This window comes from Trichosurus vulpecula, chromosome 5 (genome assembly GCF_011100635.1).
Source record: "Trichosurus vulpecula isolate mTriVul1 chromosome 5, mTriVul1.pri, whole genome shotgun sequence".
Classification (NCBI taxonomy): Eukaryota; Metazoa; Chordata; class Mammalia; order Diprotodontia; family Phalangeridae; genus Trichosurus; species Trichosurus vulpecula.
Genome location: NC_050577.1, coordinates 302,698,536 through 302,716,481, shown reverse-complemented (window position 1 = coordinate 302,716,481; position 17,946 = coordinate 302,698,536). Strand labels below are relative to the sequence as shown.

The window sequence follows — 17,946 nt, the reverse complement described above, 5'->3', positions numbered from 1 at the left end:
AGTTCAGGTTGGAGGATGGGAGGGACAGGGCTACTGTGCCAGGCACTGCTGTTATCCCTTGTGGGTACTATAGGGGCCACTTTGGAAGGTTCATGTGAGTAAGTGAAGGGAGACACACATATGGGGGAACATGTGTGTATGTGTGTGTGGGCACATAGGAAAGCATGTGGTAAAAAGTTGGAATGAATATGGAGAATGTGTGTTTGGGGACATAGGTAGGTATGTTAGGGGCTATCACGAAGAGGAATGGACTACCTTAGGAGGTCAAAGGATTCTCCTTCACTGGAGGCCCTCCAGCAGATGCTTGTTGATCAGCCACTTGAACTGGCTTCTTACTCAGGTACAGGTTTAGAGAAGATACCTCTGTGGCCCCTTGCCTCCTTTGGGAGAGTGTGTATGTGTGTGTGTGTGTGTGTGTGTGTGTGTGTGTGTATGTGTATGAGAGACAGACAGACAGAGACAGAGACAAAGAAAGAGAGCATGTTGGGAGGCACACTTGTACAAGCAGGACACACATGTACGACAGCACATGAGAGGGAACACAGGGGACACACATGAGCTTGGTGGCAGACATGGAGGTGTCTCATTCCTCATTATTCTTCTTTCTCTCCAAGGGGCTCAGCCCTCAGGGCTGGGGAGAAGAGGGAGATTGAGTCTTGGGGACATTTTACTCCCTTTCTGCCCATGATCCCTGTGGTCTTTGACCCTCTGACTCCTGATGACCCATTTTCCATCCCAGTGGGCCCTGCGGATCTCAGCCAGGGCTGAAAAAAAAGGTTGGAGCATCCCATATGGTAGGAAACTCTCATGCTCAGCCTGGGGTCTGGCCCTGGATGGTCAGTATACAGATAATCAGCGAGTCTGGGGGAAGGTACCATGTCTGTGGGGGGTCCTTAGTGACCCCTAGCTGGGTTCTCACGGCTGCTCACTGCTTCAAGAACAAAATGTAAGAGGCCTGAGGAAAGAGTTGGATGGAAGCTCTCCTGGGGTCTGTCTCTCCAGGGTCTGTCTTTAGGGTATCTCCCCAAGGATCTCTCACCTCAGGGGCCCATCTTTACAATTTCCAGCCTCTGTCATATCTCCTGGTGTTTCTCTCTAGCTATTTCCCTCTGCCAGTCTCTCTTTTCAGGGTCTCTTTCTTACGGTCTCCTTCCAGGAACTTTTTCTCTAAGCGTCTTTCTCTTGGGAGTTTTTCTTCAAAGGTCTCTCTCTTTTGGTATTTCTATGGGGGCCGTCATTGTGATCTGTCTGGACCTGGCTCTCTTTAGGGATTTGCTCAATGAGTCTCTTTCCAGGGATGTCTTTAGGAGTCTTTCTTTGAGGGTGGGGTAAAAGTCCCTTGAGGGATGCTCCCCAACCATACCTCCAGGAGGGCTGAGCCCTTACTGAGGGGACTGGGTGGGTGGAAATTCTGGGCCCTCACTGGCTGTCTCTGTAGTGACCTGCACATGTGGCGGCTGCTGGTTGGTGCCTGGGAGATTCAGTGGGCTGTGTCGGGTCCCCTGGACCCCCGCGTGCAGGAGCGGAAACCTGTCCAGATCCTGATACATGAGCAATTCAACATTCAGCTCAACACCAATGACATTGCACTCGTGCAGATGGACAGCCCTGCCCATTGTGGTGATGTGGTGCAGACCGCCTGCCTCCCCCACTCCAGTGAGTCCCCCATCCGGGCTCCAGAGTCCTGTATTGTTACAGGCTGGGGGTTCAGACGTGGTGAAGGTAAGTCTGGGAGGAGGCTTTTGGAACATCGTGGGGTTCATGTTGTGATCCAGAGGTTATCTGGGGCTGTAAGCTTGGTGAAGGTTGTAATACAGAGGAGATTTTAGGGGCTACAGGAGGTCAGAAAAATCAAAATCCCCACTTGAAGGAAAAGATCCCTGCTATAGCTCCCACAAGTGGTGAGTGAATGGACCAGTGCTGTGCACTAGTGGACACTGTGGTTAGTTTCTTGGTCCCAAACAGTCTAAAAAGCTGGATGGTTTCAGTCAAATGCTCATACTCACCTTTAATGAGCAATCCATGGCAGAGTTACTATGCTATTAGCATAGTAACAAGGTATTAAATGATAACAACTATGGCCAGGCTCTTTTTGGCTCTCAGAGAGCTGGATGACTCTGAAGTACCACTGATGGCAACAGTTTCTTTGGAATTTTGTGGGTCACTCAGTCAGATCTCATGTTTCATTCTGACTCTGTTCCCAGACTTCTCCTTTTCCAAGTAGGCATGTGTGGCTCCAGGCTCCCCAGCCTGCTGCTTCAAGCCATGTCTACTGTGGACCTTGGCTGGCTCCTTCCTTCATCCCATTAATGGTTAGGTGGTCTGTTAATTCACACGTCAGTCCCTGAAGAACAGTCCAGGTTCCTAGGTCATTTTCCCCTCATCACCTCAGCTCTAATCAGGTGGTCAGAGGTAAGAGACACCAGATCCTGCAAAGAGATCTGGCTACTTTTTCTCACTTTTACTTTTCCTTTAACAAACTAGCGATACCAGCCCTCCCCTTTCACATTAACCAGTCATCTGTGAGTTAGGGCAGCTAGGTGGCATAGTGGATAGAGTGCTGGGCCTGGAGTCAGAAAGATATGAATTCAAATTTGACTTTAGACACTTCCCAGGTGTGGAAGCCCAGGCAAATCTCTTTGCCTGCCTCAGGGGATAATAACAGTATTTACCTCCCAGCGTTGTTGTGTGGTTTAAATGAGATAATATTTGTAAAGCATTTGGCACAGTGCCTGGCACATAGTACACATAGTAAGTGCTATTCTAATGCTAGCTGTTTTTTATTTACAATTTGACCAGTACTTGGCTTTGGGGTTATAAAGACAAAAGTATAGGAGTCCTTGCCCTCAAGGAACTTACCTTCTAAAGGGAAAAATAACACATTCATACGCAAGTATATACAAACTATTTGCAAAATGGGTACAAAGTAGTTTTGGGAAACTACTAGCAGCTGGGGGATGGGGTCAAGTAAAAGTTTCATGAAGAATGAGGCTGTTAACTTGGGTCCCATGGAACCTTGCCAGTGGGCATATTGCCATGGAATTTCTCTAGGAGACTACATCCAACAGCATCCTCCCAATCTAGTAATGAGAAGGAGCCCCGAGTTTCAGGGTGGTGACAGGTGGCATAGCACTGCCCTACAAGCAGCAACCAGTAGGCTCTTGATTTTGCTTATGAAATTTTGATCTCAGGATAATGATGGCGGTGTCCACTATCTCCATGGCTGTGGAGATGTGTGAAGTTGGAAGCTGTATGAACCATCTTGTATATGTAGGGATATTCAGAGAAAGTTAGAGGACCAGTCCAGATATAAAGAGGGCAGTGAAATGTGCAAATGGGCACAGCTTATCTATATTCATTGAGTGGGCAAATTGAGAAAACGTGTTGTCACACTAGAACCTGTGTTGTCTACTTGGAATTAAACCCCTGAAGCCTAGCTTCACACCTTATTTCTTCTTAGCCTCCTTGGACTTTGCTGCACTGGGTTTGGATTCTATTTGTGCTCTAGGGGCTCTTCCTACCAATAGGTCTATATTCCTGTGGCCCCATTACCAAGCCTAGGTTTTCCCCACAATGATCCTCGCTTGTACCTGAGCCAGCATTTCCTAGCTGTAGCTTTTCTTCATTTCCACCATCCCTCCCAACTAGGAAGATTTAAATATTTCCCAAACTCTTGATTTCTTTCCTCTTTTTTGTCTAGGTGTCTATATTTTGATGACAGTATCACTATTGTTTCTGCCTCTTTTGTTCTTCAGCCAATTATTTTCCATGTTTCTCTGTTCTGATTCCTAAATTTCATCACATTATGAGTACAAGTATTCTTTAAACATTTTTGTAAAATACTCTTTTTTTTTAAATTAACAAGCATTTATTTTCTCTCCATTCTTTTGGGGAAGAAGGAAAACAAAACTTTATTAAGAAATATGCAGCCAAGCAAAAACGAAGTCCCACATTTATCATGTCCAGAAATGTTTGTCTTATTTTATATCTCCTTGTGTGGCATTCATCATTATGCATCCTTTGGAATTTATTGCATTGATTGGAGTTTTTAAGTCTTTCAAAGTTTTTCGTCCTTACCTTATTGCTGTAGCATGATTTTTACCCCTCCTGGTTCTTCTGTTCACTTCACTCGGCTTCAGTCCATACAAATCTTCCCAGGTTTTTCTGAAACCATCTTTTTCATGGTTTCTTGGGTACAATAGTATTATTCCATTACATTCACAAATTATGGTATATAATTATAATGGAATACTATTGTGCTATGAGAAATGCACATATATTCTTAATTTACAGTGTTAACACCATTTTAAAAAACCTATCTTGTATCTTTTGAATAGAAATATGATTCCAAAGTCATAGTTTGCTAATGAGGTTTCATCCTTCTAAGTATCAGGGGTATTTATGAGGCCAAATTTGCTTTTTTTATAGTGAGATCTCTGATTCATCTTGCTTGTTAGTTATACTATATTAATTTGCTTATAGATATATGAGGTTATTATTACTATTACATACATTATTAATACTGGTTCTTTTCTTGGATTTTATCTGCTATGACACCTGGGTATGTCGATTGCTATTCTTTCCACGCTGTAGATACTCTCCATGATAATCTAATTTGTTGAATATAGATAAGCGTTTCCTCCCTCCTCCTTCCTTTTGTAACACCCCTTTTCCTAGACTTTCCCACAGACACTGCAGATACTATTACTATATCTTTAAGAGTCAAATGGGATGTTGTAGAAGAGGAAGTTTGGACTGTCAGTTTGAAATTACAATGGCAATTGTCATTCTATGAGGTACTCTATATGGAGTCAGGGAGATTGTGTGTGGGTTGACTTTGATATGTAAGTAGCTATCTAGGAATCTGTAGAGAGGATAGAGAGAAAGGTGATGAGAAACTTTTTTCTATTAGAATTCTCTTAACTTCATCTTTTCTATAGTTAAAATACTATAAATAATTAGCTATCTTTGTTTTATTGTTGATTCCAGTCGTTAAAAAATTGTAAATGCAGTTATTTTAATCCTAGGATCAAAGGAGATTAAGGGATTGAATATATGTTAAGATATAAGTAACTACTGTTTGGATAAAAGATTTCTCCAGCTTATTTAAAAAATAATATTTAATGATCTGGAGTCAGGGTTTGAGCCAACTAATTAATTAGAAAGAGATTCCAGTTTGTAATAACAGGCATACCTCAGAGTGTGAGTTCAGTTCCAGACTACTACAATAAAGTGAATGTCACGATAAAGAAAATTACATAAATTTTGCTTTCCCAGTGCATATAAAAGTTTTGTTTATACTATGTTGCATTCCATTAGGTATGCAATAGTATTATGTCTAAAAAATGTACATACCTTAATTAAAAATACTTATTTTGCTAAAAGATGCTAACCGTCATCTGAGCCTTCAGTGAGCCACAATCTTTTGCTGATGGAGGGTCTTGTCTTGATATTGACGGCTGCTGACTGATCGAGGTGGTGGTTGCTGAAGGCTGTGGTGGCTGTGGCAATTTCTTAAAATAAGACAATGATGCTGTTTGCTGCATTGATTAACTCTTCCACTTGAACACTTGGACTCCATTGTAGGGTTATTAATTGGCCTAATTTCAATATTGTTGTGTCTCAGGGAATAGGGAGATGGTCAGTGGAGCTGTCAGAACACACATAATATTTATTAGGATCACAATTACGGTAGTAACACCAAAGATCACTGACCACAGGTCACCATAACAGGTATAATAGTAATGAAAAAGTTTGGAATATCATGAGAATTACCAAAATGTGACACGGAGACACAATGTGAGCACATATTGTTGGAAAAATGGCATTGACAGATTGCTTGATGCAGGGTTGCAACAAACCTTGAATTTGCAAAAAACACAATATCTGTGAAGAGCAATAAAGTGAAGCACAATAAAATGAGGTATGCTTATGCTAAGAAAATATTCAAACATGCTTCAAGATTACTCAAGAGCTTAGGATAGGAAGATTAAATATGGAATGAGTCAAGGGAGAAGGCTAAGGGATGACCTACAAGCTAGGTATAATAGAGTTCTGGTCCTAGAGTCAGGAAGGCGTGACTTTTAATGTTGTCTCAGGAACTTCCTAGATGTATGATTCTCTCTCTGTGCCTCAGTTTCACCCATAAAATGAAGGGATTGGCCTCAGTAGCCTCTAAGTTCCCTTCTAGATCTAAATCTGTGATTCTATAATTACTGCAACACTTTTAGGTTTAACAAGACTCTAGGGAAATACATTATCAACTCTTTCTCCTAAAAAAATTCAATTTTAAGAGTTTTGTTTTCCTTTTTGTTTCCTTCTGCCATTGACAAAGGAGCAAAGAAAAGAAAAGCCTTGGAACAGATAAGCACAGTCAGATAAAATAAATTCCCACCTTATTCATGTCCAATAGTGTACGTGCATCGTGAGTCCCTCACCAGCTCTTGTTAGGTGCATTCCAATCTTGGTCTGTGGTCTGCCATTTTGCTATTTCAGATCATGGATTAGAAACCATTTTATCCTCCTGACCCCCCTCACTCCTTATGAGAAAAATTGTTCTTACATGCTATTCTATTTCCAATCTCTGATGCATTAGAATGCATCCTACTTCCTCACCTCCATAACTCTTAAAATCCTTTGTTCCCTTCAAAGCTCAGCTTGATCACCCAGGGGCTTATGGGGCTCACAGGGCATGGCCATAGAGTTATGGGAGGTAATTGGGAGTCACAGTGGGTCATAGCAGGTCATGGGGTCACAGGAAATTATACAGTTTCAGATGGGGCAGGGAATCCTACGGGTTAGGCTTCCCACTGACTGGTCTAACATAGTTTTCTGGCTATAGCTGGGTTGGCAGCACCAATTGTACAGGAAGCAAAGGTGATGGTCATTGATTTGGACAAATGCAATGAAACTGATTGGTACCATGGGGTCGTTCGTCTGAACAACTTGTGTGCTAGATACTCAGACAAGAACATGGACACTTGTGAGGTAATAACTGTTCTCCTGGGGGCCCCTCAAGTCCTGAAGCCCTCAGACTCTCAGGCCTATGATATGGAGAGCCCCTCTTTCAGTCTTCCCAACTGAACCCATGCTCCTCCTAGGTTCTGCCCATTCCTACTAGTTCCCTCCAAGGTCCCAAGGTCCTATGTCCAGGCATTCCTTCTGTCCTTCCCCCATCCTAATTCTAACCTTCACTGTACTCCATAGGTCCCTTCTCCAAGCCACACAATATGCTAGTTATATCACCATACAGGAAAAAGACAGTTGGGAAGTTGAATACCCTCCTCCCTACCCAAGGACCAGCACAATCAGTAACTTCTCCAGACACACACACCTGGAAACTTTTGTCTGAGACTGAGGAGGGCCTCTCTGTTGGAACTTTTCCTTCATGCTCAGAACTTTCCATCAGTCCACATCATTTGCCCTGAACACCTTAGACCCCTCTAGCTTCAAATGAGGACCTTGCATATGTGCTGAGGGAGGAATGACCATTGATCTATAGATCTATAGACTCTATGTCCCAAGGAGGCAGTGGACATGTGTGCTGAGGCAGTAGTGACCATGTGTTCAAAGATATCAGTAACTGTGTGTCCTGAGCTATGGCTGTGTGCTGCAAGAGGATGATTATATCCCTTCTGTGCAGGGAGACAGCGGAGGGCCTCTCATGTGCAAGGACAATGAGACTAAAGTGTATGTGGTTCATGGAATTGCAAGCTGGGCAGTTGGCTGCGCTCGGATAAACCTGCCAGGTCTCTACACATCCACTTGGCACTTTCTGAACTGGATTACTTCCAAGATTGGTTCTGATATGAAGATGACTAACCTGCCTTCAGCTGGAGAGACCTTGGCCTCAGCATCACTCCCTTATCCAGAAATTCTGGGCAGAGGGGCATCTCAGAAGCTTGAAGAGGACTTCTCACACTCAAGCATCCCAAGGCAACCTCCAAGATTGGAAAACAGGGCCCCTCCCCCACTTGACCTTGCTGCATCTGTTCCTCACCCTCCAAGGGGAAGAAGAGGTGCTGTGGGGCCATAGCTGCATCAGCATTCCCAGGATCATTCTCTCTCTTGGTCTTTCTGGCTTTCAACTTCATGGTTCCATTTCTTTAGCTGGGGAAGGAAGAAACAAACCCAGCTCACTGAATAGTATTTTTTGTTTTCAATCATTGATTACTGTTTGGCCTGATTCTTCCCCATCCATGGTGCCCTTTCTTGTCACATCAGATCATGGGAGAGGCTGAATCAATTGTCTGGCAATGGCTGACTACATCTCATGGCTCCCCACCCAGAACCCTTTCCTTACTTTCATTTTTTTAACTTTTTTTTTATGACATTTCCACTGTGGATTTCTTAAGCTCAGTCCTGTGCTGACTTATGCTAACTGTATCTTTAAAGCCCAGATATTTCTCAGGCATCTGAGTTGAATCAAGAAACATACTACCATATTTCTGCTAACCAATCAAGTTATTCATTAGGCAAGAGGTATATTCTTTATATAATGTAGGCTACTTCTATCTTGCAGTCCTCCTTGGGTCACAAAGATTCTCCTACTTTGGAATGTCAGAACTTTCATGAACTGGGAAATACATAGGTTTCATTTGAGACCAATGGCCCTCAGTTGGTGGGAGCTGAGGGGTGGATGGGGGTGAGGGCTTTTTATAAAATTATCTTTATTAGCACAAACCCATCAATCACTTCTAGTACCAAGGAATGGCTTCACAAGGAATAAGAACTATAGTACAGGTAAAGATTGTAGCTTTAGCCAATCATGATGGGTTATAAAGCATACTTTTACACCTGGGTTAAGTAAATCCAGAGGTAATTCTAGGAGTTGGAACAAGGCACAAAATTCACACAAATCATGAAACTATGAGGGATAATTGCAAATTGACAAAATTTGTTGGATGGCAACAGAGATTAATCCCTAAATTAACTGACCAGAATTAACAGAATTGCTAAGTTTTGAGATTGCAAGATAATTTTACAAAGAAGGAAGACATTCCTTGTTTTAAAAATTTACCAATATCAACAGCCAAAGATGTTTCTACAAAAACAGAAATGTAAGAAACTAGAATATAATATATTAACAATTCAGAAATGAGACATTGCCCCCCAATATTTTCAGAGGAAAGAGGTTGAGTATGTGTATCAAGGGGTGAGTGAGAAATGTGACTGAAGTCAGAGAGGGATGTGCCCTTACATCTTATTGTTTCATTATGTCTTGTAATTTCATCTAGTGCATTGGAGAGACTCAATTTACTAGTCATGATTGGGGTGGGAGAAGGCACTGATGAACCTTATGTGACATATAGTTGAGAAATTGATAGCAATCAGAGGCAATTTTTGGCAAGCAAAGGCAAAGAACTGCATTATCAAGCTATGTACTTGGTATCAAATATTTGGAAGTATCAAGTACTTGGAATCAAATACTTTGCAACTGAGATTAGTTACAAACTGAAGGTAATTGCCATAGGAGGATTAAACAACCAATAGGATAGTCTGGATTAACAGCTGAGTGACATGAATGGGGGGAGGAAGAGAATGAGGGAGGGGAAAAAAGGGAAAAACAGAAGGATAGCAATCCCAGTGCAACAATTCTATCCCAAATGGGAGGGTGGAAAAGTTAAGTATTGCAAAAACAGTTAACAATATGAAATCCAGGGGCCATGTTTAGTGTTTTTTGACAAGGCTGGAAAAGGATTTTATGATTTAGAGCTGGAAGTGATTCTGGAGATTATCTAATAAAACTTTCAATTTAAAGATGAGGAAACTTAAGCCTGTAAAGGGAAAGTCACTTGTCTAAGATCTCATAGTAAGTAGCAGAGCCAGCATTAAAATATACATCCTTTGATTTCAGATATAATTCTCTTTAAACAGTTTTGTCTACTCCTTAGAACTTATGAAACAAGATTATATTAATTTCCAACAAGAATAACAAAGTCAAAGATATTTCAATTGAACAACTATTTCCTTGAAGATAAATGGGTTGAAATCCCTTACAAAAAGAAAAGCGTTATTAAATGGAATAGAGAAAAGCCAACAATATGTTGCCTGTAGGAAATACAATGCAGAAACATTCTCGAATATAAAATGAGAAGGGTGAGCTAAAATTTACTATGTTTTAGGTGATTCCAAGTAACTGGGGGTTGTGGTGCTATCATGAGAGAAAACTGAATTCAAATTAGAGAGCATTAAGACAGATCAAGATACTATGTTTAATGGTACTTGTTATAATGACAGAATATAATTGGAGAAGCAGCCTATCGCAGTAAAAAGATAACAGGCTCTTGTATTGGGAATCCATATGGGCTCTTAGCGCTTATTCAACCAAGTGCCCTAGAAGAATTTGGCCTTTGTTGCTCCTGGGGCTACATGGAACCATAGCCACCCCAAGTACAAAGAGCAATCCAAAAACTGGGAAACATTCAACCACCCCAGTACCCCAAAATGCCATTTGTTTCAACAATTCGGCTAGCAGCTGCTGTGGAGGTGAAAAACCAGCATGATAGCAACAACAAGAATGCTGCAAGCCCAGGTTCTTTTGATCTGCTTTACTAAAGAAAGCAATGTTAAGGGGCTAACAATCTTACTTTAATCCAAAATGCAAATATCATTCAGTCAGCTCAGGGGGAAAAGCCAGCACCCTGAACTTCAGAGCAAATACAAACAAATTAGACATACATTTATGACCAGACCAAATACAATCCAGAGTTACCAAGGAGCCATCGACATCTGAGTTCAGCTGGGAGCTCGACAAGGCTGGCTCAGAGTCACGCGCCACTCTTGCTATGGCTCAGAGCTACAGAAGAGAAAACCAACCTCTGTGTTTATACATCTTGTTCAGGGTCAAAGGTGAGTCACATGCGACTCACCACATGTCCTAAAATCGTCACAAAAATGCAACTTAAACCCACGTGGTCTAAAAGCCTCTGATGTCACAAACATTTCACTCAAACCCATGTAAGCTAGGCTTTCCCTTGAGGCAAGGAGGTCATCAAGGACTCCAAATTTAATCAAGGAAACAAAGGCCAAACTCTTCAAGGACACTTGGTTGAATAAGTGCTAAGAGCCCATCTTGATTCCCAATGCAGCTCTAGATCCAGTGGTTTAAATTCGAATACTGGCTCTGCCTCTGTGAGCTTGGGCAAATTACTTCACATGTCTTGGCCTCAGGTTCCTTATTTATAAAGTGAGGTTGTTGGACCATATGCTCTTCAAATTTTCTTTTGTTTGAGTCCTTTGGCCACTATTAAATATCTATGCACCCAATTTGAACACTAAATTTATAAGGTAAAAACCGATTTGTAAAAAAATCACGTACAAAAATCAATATCAGAGGGAAAATTTAAACCGCAGCATCAGCATGTGAGAAATCCTCTAAAAAAACCTAAAGCAGGGAGTTACAAGCTCAAATAGAAAGCTATGCAAACTGGGAGTTGATAAAGTAGGAAAAATACAACCTCTGCATGAAAATCCACAGAATATTCACAATAATTGATTGAATTTTTTTTAAAATTAAAATTTATTTTTAGTTTACCACATACGGTTCTACATAATTTTGAGTTCCAGATTTTCTCCCCTCCCTCCCCCCCTCCCTCCCCAAGATGGCATGGAATCTCATATATCTACCACGTATAACTTCGCATTGAATTAATTTATACACCAATCAAGTTGTGGAGAAGAATTATGACCAATGGAATGAATCATGAGAAAGAAGAGACAGAACCAAAAAAACCCCAAAAAACCCAAAAACAAAAACAAAAGAGAAGAAAAAAGGTGAGCATGTAGTGTGCCTCAATCTGTATTCAAACTTCACAGTTCTTTCTCTGGATGAAGATAGCATTCTCCATCATGAGTCCCCTGGAGCTGTCCTTGCACTTTACGTTGCTGAGAAGAGTGAAGTATGTCAGGGTTGGTCCTCACAGAATCCATATATCTGTGGTTGTGTACAATGTTCTCCTAGCTCTGCTCCGCTCACTCAGCATTATGTCCTGTAGGTTTTTCCAGGTTGTTACGAAGTCCGTATCATCCCCATTTCTTATGGCACAATAGTATTCCATTACCTTCATATACCACAGCTAGTTCAGCCATTCCCCAATTGATAGGCATTCCTTTGATTTCCAATTCTTGGCTACCACAAAAAGAGCCGCTATAAATATTTTTGTACATATGGGTCCTCTTCCCGCTTGTGTGATTTCTTTGGGATACAACCCTAGAAGTGGTATTGCTGGGTCAAAGGGTATGAACATTTAATTGATCGTATTTTAGGACTTACTTATAAATAAACTCAAAAAGGCAGAAATTTAAACACTAGAATTGCAGATTAAAATGCAATAAAAATAGTGCTTAAAGAGGTATGTCTGATAAAATAGGGAGGTAAAGATGACTTTCTGAATAGTGCTGGTGTCAAAGGTAAAATAGAAACAGTTATATCAAGGTAAAGACAATATGAAAGTGACATATAAAGATCTGCAGAATGTTGCTAACGTGATGGTGAGAAGCCAGTTTCTACCCTGACTGTTTTTATTAATGAGAAAAAAGGAGAAGGTGAGCTGTTTATAATGAAAGAAATTACAAAACAATACACCAAGAGCAAGCATAAAACAAGTAAGGGAGAAAGTAGTAAATAAAAATGAATGATTGAATTAATAAAGAAAAGTTTTCTACAAGACCAATAAAATTGATACATGATTAACTGATTTAATAAAAAAAATTGAATGGGGAAAATCAAATGGCCAAAAGGAGACATGAGAAAAGGAGAGTCACAAGGAATGAAGAATAATGATAATTGTCAGATGACAGTGTACATAGTGACATGCCAACTTATGTGAGAATATAAAATAGCAAGATTTAAAAAAAACATTCTCACTTAAAAATCAGGAAATAGCTTAAATTAACCAATCACAGACAAGTAATTAAGCAGGTCATTAATGAGGAGCTACATAAAGAGGCACTAGGATCAGACCTGTTCCAAACAGAATTCTATTAAATATCCAAAGAACAATTAGAAATACAGTGTACTCACTTGTCTTAGGAGGCAAATACTGTAATGTCCTATTCTTGATAGGGATAGAGTAGAGAAACAGTAGGATATTACTAATGAACAATAACTCAAAAGAGTAAATAAATACTGGCAAATACAACAATATGCATAGACACAAATGGTTAGTCATGAAACAGGAGTTATACCAAGAATCCAAAGATAACTCAAGGATTATCAGAGAACGAATCAGTATAGTTGGCATTTCAATACTTTCATGAATTTCCCCTATCCATTAAAATGATGTTAAGTCATTTTTTTTGTTGTTCAGTAATTTTTCAGTCATGTCCAACTCTCTATGACCCCATTTAGGGTTTTCTTGGCAAAGATACTGAAGTGGTTTTCCATTTCCTTCTCCAGTTCATTTTACAGATGAGGAAACTGAGGCAAACAGAGCTAAGTGACTTACCTAGGGTCACACAGTTAGTGCATGTCTGAGGCCATATTTGAACTCAGGTCTTCCTGACTCCAGGTCTACGGCTCCATCCACTGTGCCATCTAGCTGTGCCCTTTAGATGATGTACCCTCTATTATCTGGGAGTTTCTGTGGCCAAAAAATTCACTGCACTGTGACCCCTTTCTCAGTAAATGTAGTTTACTTGGAACTTTTCTCGCTTCCTGGAACTCCTGAAGCCTGTGCTCCCTGCTTGGTCGTCCTGACCCCAGTTTCTCCCTTCTCTAATCCATTTCCCACACAGCCGCCAAAGTCGTCTTCTTAAAGCGAAGAACTGAGCATGTTATTCTCCAGTACATGTCAATGGCTTCCTATTGCTTCTAGGATAAAATATAAAGCCTTTCACAACCCAAACCCAACTATGAAAGTTATTATCCGTGACTCTCCTTCATACCCACTTACGGTTCCTTAGACATTCATACATACCGTCCTTTTCCCCCATTTCCATGCCTGTAATGTTTGCCTCACTTTTCCCCTCTCAGAACCCTTAAATTTTAGCAAAGCTCAGCTCAAGTACCACCTTCTAGATGCAGCTTTGCCTTCCTTGCTGTCTCCATATAGTGAAGGCTCATTTGGAGCCCTCAAACTGTCCATCTGTTCCTCCCCTTCTTTGATGTCCAGCCTAGCTTCTTTGGTACTTATACATTTCCATGATGACATCTTTCTCAAATAAATAGGGATATGAGTCAAATTTATGAAAATAAGAGCCATTCTCCAACTGATAAACAGTCAAAGGATATGAACAGACAATTTTTAGAAGAAGTCAAAGCTGTCAGTAGTCATAAAAATGCTCTAAATAACTATTGATTAGGTAAATGCAAATTAAAAGTGCCCTGAGATACTGTCTCATGCCTATCAGACTGGCTAACATGACGGGAAAAAGAAAATCACAAATGCTGAAGGGATGTGGCAAAATAGAGACACTAACGCATTGTTGGTTGAATTGTGAACTGGTCCAAACATTTTGGAACTATGCCCAAAGGGCCATAAAACTGTGCATACCTTTTGGCTCACCAATACCACTACTAGGTCTATACCTCAAAGAGATCAAAGAAAAAAAGAATCCATATAGACAAAATATTTACAGCAGCTTTTTTGGTGGCAAAGAATTGAAATTTGAAGGGATGCCCATTAATTGGGGAATGGCTGGATAAGTTGTGGTATATGATTGTGATGGAATACTACTGTGCTATAAGAAATGATGAGCAAGACGGTCTCAGAAAGACCTAGGAAGACTTACATGAACTGATACAAAGTGAAATGAGTAGAACCAGGAGGACAGTGTATACAGTAATAACAATATTGTACAATGATTAGCTGTGAAAGATTTAGCTACTCTGATCAAGACAATGATCCAAGACAATTCCAAGGGACCCATGATGAAAAATGCTATCCACCTCCAGAGAGAACTGGTAGAGTCTGAGCGCAGATTGAAGTAAAATTTTTTTCACTCTATCTACCTGCCTACCTGCCTATCTATCTATCTATCTATCTGTCTGTCTATCTATCATATATCTTTCTTTTTCTTTCCTTCCTTCCTTCCTTCCTTGCAACATGGCTAATACGGAAACATGATTTGCATGAATTCATTTGTATAGTTGAGATTACACTTCTTGACTTCTCATGGTGGGGAAGGGTCTAGAGGAAAGGAGAGAATTTGGAACTCAAAATTTAAAAAAAGAATGCTAAAAATAAATAAGTGAATAATGGAAATTTAAAAACAAGCCTTTATTTCTGGAAGAATTCTTGAGTCATTAAAGAAGCTTGAAATTTCTGAAAATACTTAGATAAATAAATGGTAGATAAGTGTATAGAGTTAGATAAAAACATTCATCCATACACATACACACATATATATACATACCAATATACATACACAGAAATAGATAAAAATAGACTTCTTGATACAGAGATACAAATAGAGATCTTCACCATGTTGTCTACAACCCAGCCTTTCTTGTCAAATTCTTTCCCTAGTAACATGTTTTGGGTTTTATTGAAGTCAATTAGCTTTGATTTTTCCTTATATAGTCTGTTCCACTGAGTTCCTGGAGATGAGGGAGAAGGCTAATGCTTATCCTCATCTCTGGGGTTTCTTCCAAGTTGGAAAGAAATGGCAGCAGGGCAAAGGTGGCAGAGGAGTTGGAGAGGATGCTCTTTCTCTTTGAAAGGGTTTGAAGCAAAGGTGGTATGCTCCAGGTAGTCTGAGCATGTCCAGATCACCTAGCATGGAGGTGAACCTAAGAGGTGGATTGTCTGCATGTGCCCGGACAAACCCACTGTGGTAAATAGGGATGTTGCTATGTTGGGTGAGGACATGGCTCTCTCTGGATCCTTTCCCTATATTCTCTTGCCTTTCTTTTATTATACCATTCTTACAGTGGGTCTGGCTGGGATGTGCCAAAGGCGAAGGTGGCACCAAGGTATGAGGTAGATGAATGAAGAGTTGCAGAGAAATATCTCTTGAGGATGCTCCCCTAACTCAACAAACATGAAATCACTTCTTTTAGAATAAATAGGGTAGTCCCCAAGAGATCAATTTAAAAAAAATCCAGTGGTTTTCTGTGGCTTGTTATGTCTTATCTCTGTATCTCTTCGTTTCAAAGCTTCTTTTTTCTTTTGGAAGTGAGGCATGTATTCCCATCAATGCATTAGCTTTGCCTAGTTTTTCAGCTTTAGCTTCTCTTTGTGGTATTTTTTAGAGGCAACACTGGGCTTCTCTTTTATCCCATAGCATCTGACTCATAGATCAAAGTGTGGCTTTAAAGAGTCCCTTCCAAGATCACTCCCAGAAGATGCTAAAATTTCCTGAAAGACAGTCCAAGAGAACTTTGACCCTCTGAAAATCACCAGGAGATGAAGCATTGGAAAAAGGGGGATACACCCTCTCCCAAAGGGGCTGCCAATCTCCAGGACAAGCATTGGCACAGCCTAGATTTCACAGGGCTGGTGAGATTCTTTAGGGGCTCCCGGTGCTAAGGCATCATGCTCCAGAACATTGTGGTACCACCTTCCCTGTGACCCACAATTGCTCAAGGTTAGATCAGGGTTATTCACCTGGGGTCCATGAACTCTTTTTTGTCCCAATAATAATATTTCAATATTATTGGTTTTCTTTGTAATCCTATGCATTTTATTTTATGTATTTTAAAACACTATTCCAAGTGGGGGTCCATAGGCTTCCCCATGCTGATGGGGAAGGGCCCCTTGGCCCATAATACAGACATGGCTAAGAGAGTCTAAAGAGTTTGGCCTCCCTGTTCACATCGGGAAGGCCTGGGAGAAGAAGAATTGCTGTTGGCCCCTGGACTCTGACAGACAGTTGGATGGGTCCCTAGAGGTATCTTTAACTTGAATAGAAGCTGCCAATGAGCAGAGCCCAGAATCGAGCAGAGTGGATATCCCTTGGACAGTAGTACGGGAGTCCAAGCATCTCCCCGAAACAATGAACCACCTTTTTAAATACCCACATCTTCCTTTTGGGATTGGATGTCTATGAGTCCCTCTGTGACACACTTTGAGGCTCTAAAAATTGAGTACCAGTCTCCCTAAGCAAGCAATAGAGAGGGCCAGTGGGTATGAGGAGGCTGCCTCACATAGCAAAGTCTTAGGGAAGAGAAGTAAAGTACAGGAATCACACAAGAAATGTGGGAGCTGCTCAAATGGTGATAAGTAGGAGACATCCCATGGGCTCCATGTTCAGAATATTGGTCAGGTCTCCTTGTGGTGAACTGTGGGAAGTGTGGCATAGGTGGGGAGTTGTATCATGGTAGCACCTGTAAAGTCTTTCTGTCAATGAGCTCCTGACAACTGGTTCAGTGCTCTTGGCACCCAGGATGGTCCCACTAGTAAAGAGATTCCAAAGAACTCACTTGTTGGGGGTGCTGCCAAGGCTTGGAAGTTGGACTGGTTAACCTCTGAAGTCTTCTCATATGCTGAGATGCCATGACCTTCTGGCTTTGGGCTAAGTGACTTCCTCTCTCTTGGTCTTAGTTTCCTCATTTGTAAAATGAGTCACTAGACTTGCTGATGTCTCTTTCAGCTTGAACATTCAGTAGCTTAAGCCTGAGAAGACAAGAGAATGAGTGAGTAACTTCCTGGGGAAAGGAGCAGAGGCCAGGTTGAACCCCAAGGGGAGATACCTTCAGGCCCCAGGAAGAGAGGGCAGGTTCTTCTCCTTGGTGTCCCCTTTAGGTTTTTAGTTTTCACTCACACCCTTTCTTCCTCTCCAGGCCCCCTACAAGGGGAAGACTGCCAGCTTTTTCTTAGTCTTTCTCTTCTTCTGGTCCCCAATAATGGTACACTTTACCTCATTGATATTTAAAGGGAATTGACTAAGAAGCACTTTGAGGGTGATGGCAACCAGATTAAAAATATGAAAGCCCCCAGTCCTTCTCTGACAGTGTCAGACTATGGTGGGGGGGCAGAGGGTGCTAAGAATCATTCCTTCCTA

General features: G+C 41.1%; 1 protein-coding gene across 5 annotated transcripts; it reads left to right on the top strand.

Moving 5' to 3' along the window:
* LOC118849515 (acrosin-like) lies at positions 1-8,168 on the top strand. Of its 5 annotated transcripts, none has more exons than XM_036758391.1 (5): positions 6-98; positions 615-946; positions 1,439-1,722; positions 6,842-6,987; positions 7,643-8,167. In XM_036758391.1, exons 2-5 carry the CDS (start codon positions 792-794, stop codon positions 8,033-8,035), a joined length of 978 nt encoding a protein of 325 aa, XP_036614286.1. In that variant the 5' UTR covers positions 6-98; positions 615-791; the 3' UTR covers positions 8,036-8,167. The 5 variants fall into 5 exon arrangements, with proteins under 5 accessions (XP_036614289.1, XP_036614286.1, XP_036614290.1 ...); XM_036758395.1 differs by having other exon boundaries at positions 7,207-8,167; XM_036758393.1 differs by having other exon boundaries at positions 18-98; positions 615-794.
* The last annotated feature ends 9,778 nt before the right edge of the window (positions 8,169-17,946 follow it).

Coding starts and splice junctions, on each gene's coding strand:
- LOC118849515 (XM_036758391.1), top strand. CDS start 792: ATGGTAGGAAACTCTCATGCTCAGCCTGGGGTCTGGCCCTGGATGGTC. Junction 1,723..6,841: donor GGGGTTCAGACGTGGTGAAG/GTAAGTCTGGGA, acceptor TTCTGGCTATAG/CTGGGTTGGCAGCACCAATT. Junction 6,988..7,642: donor AGAACATGGACACTTGTGAG/GTAATAACTGTT, acceptor CCTTCTGTGCAG/GGAGACAGCGGAGGGCCTCT.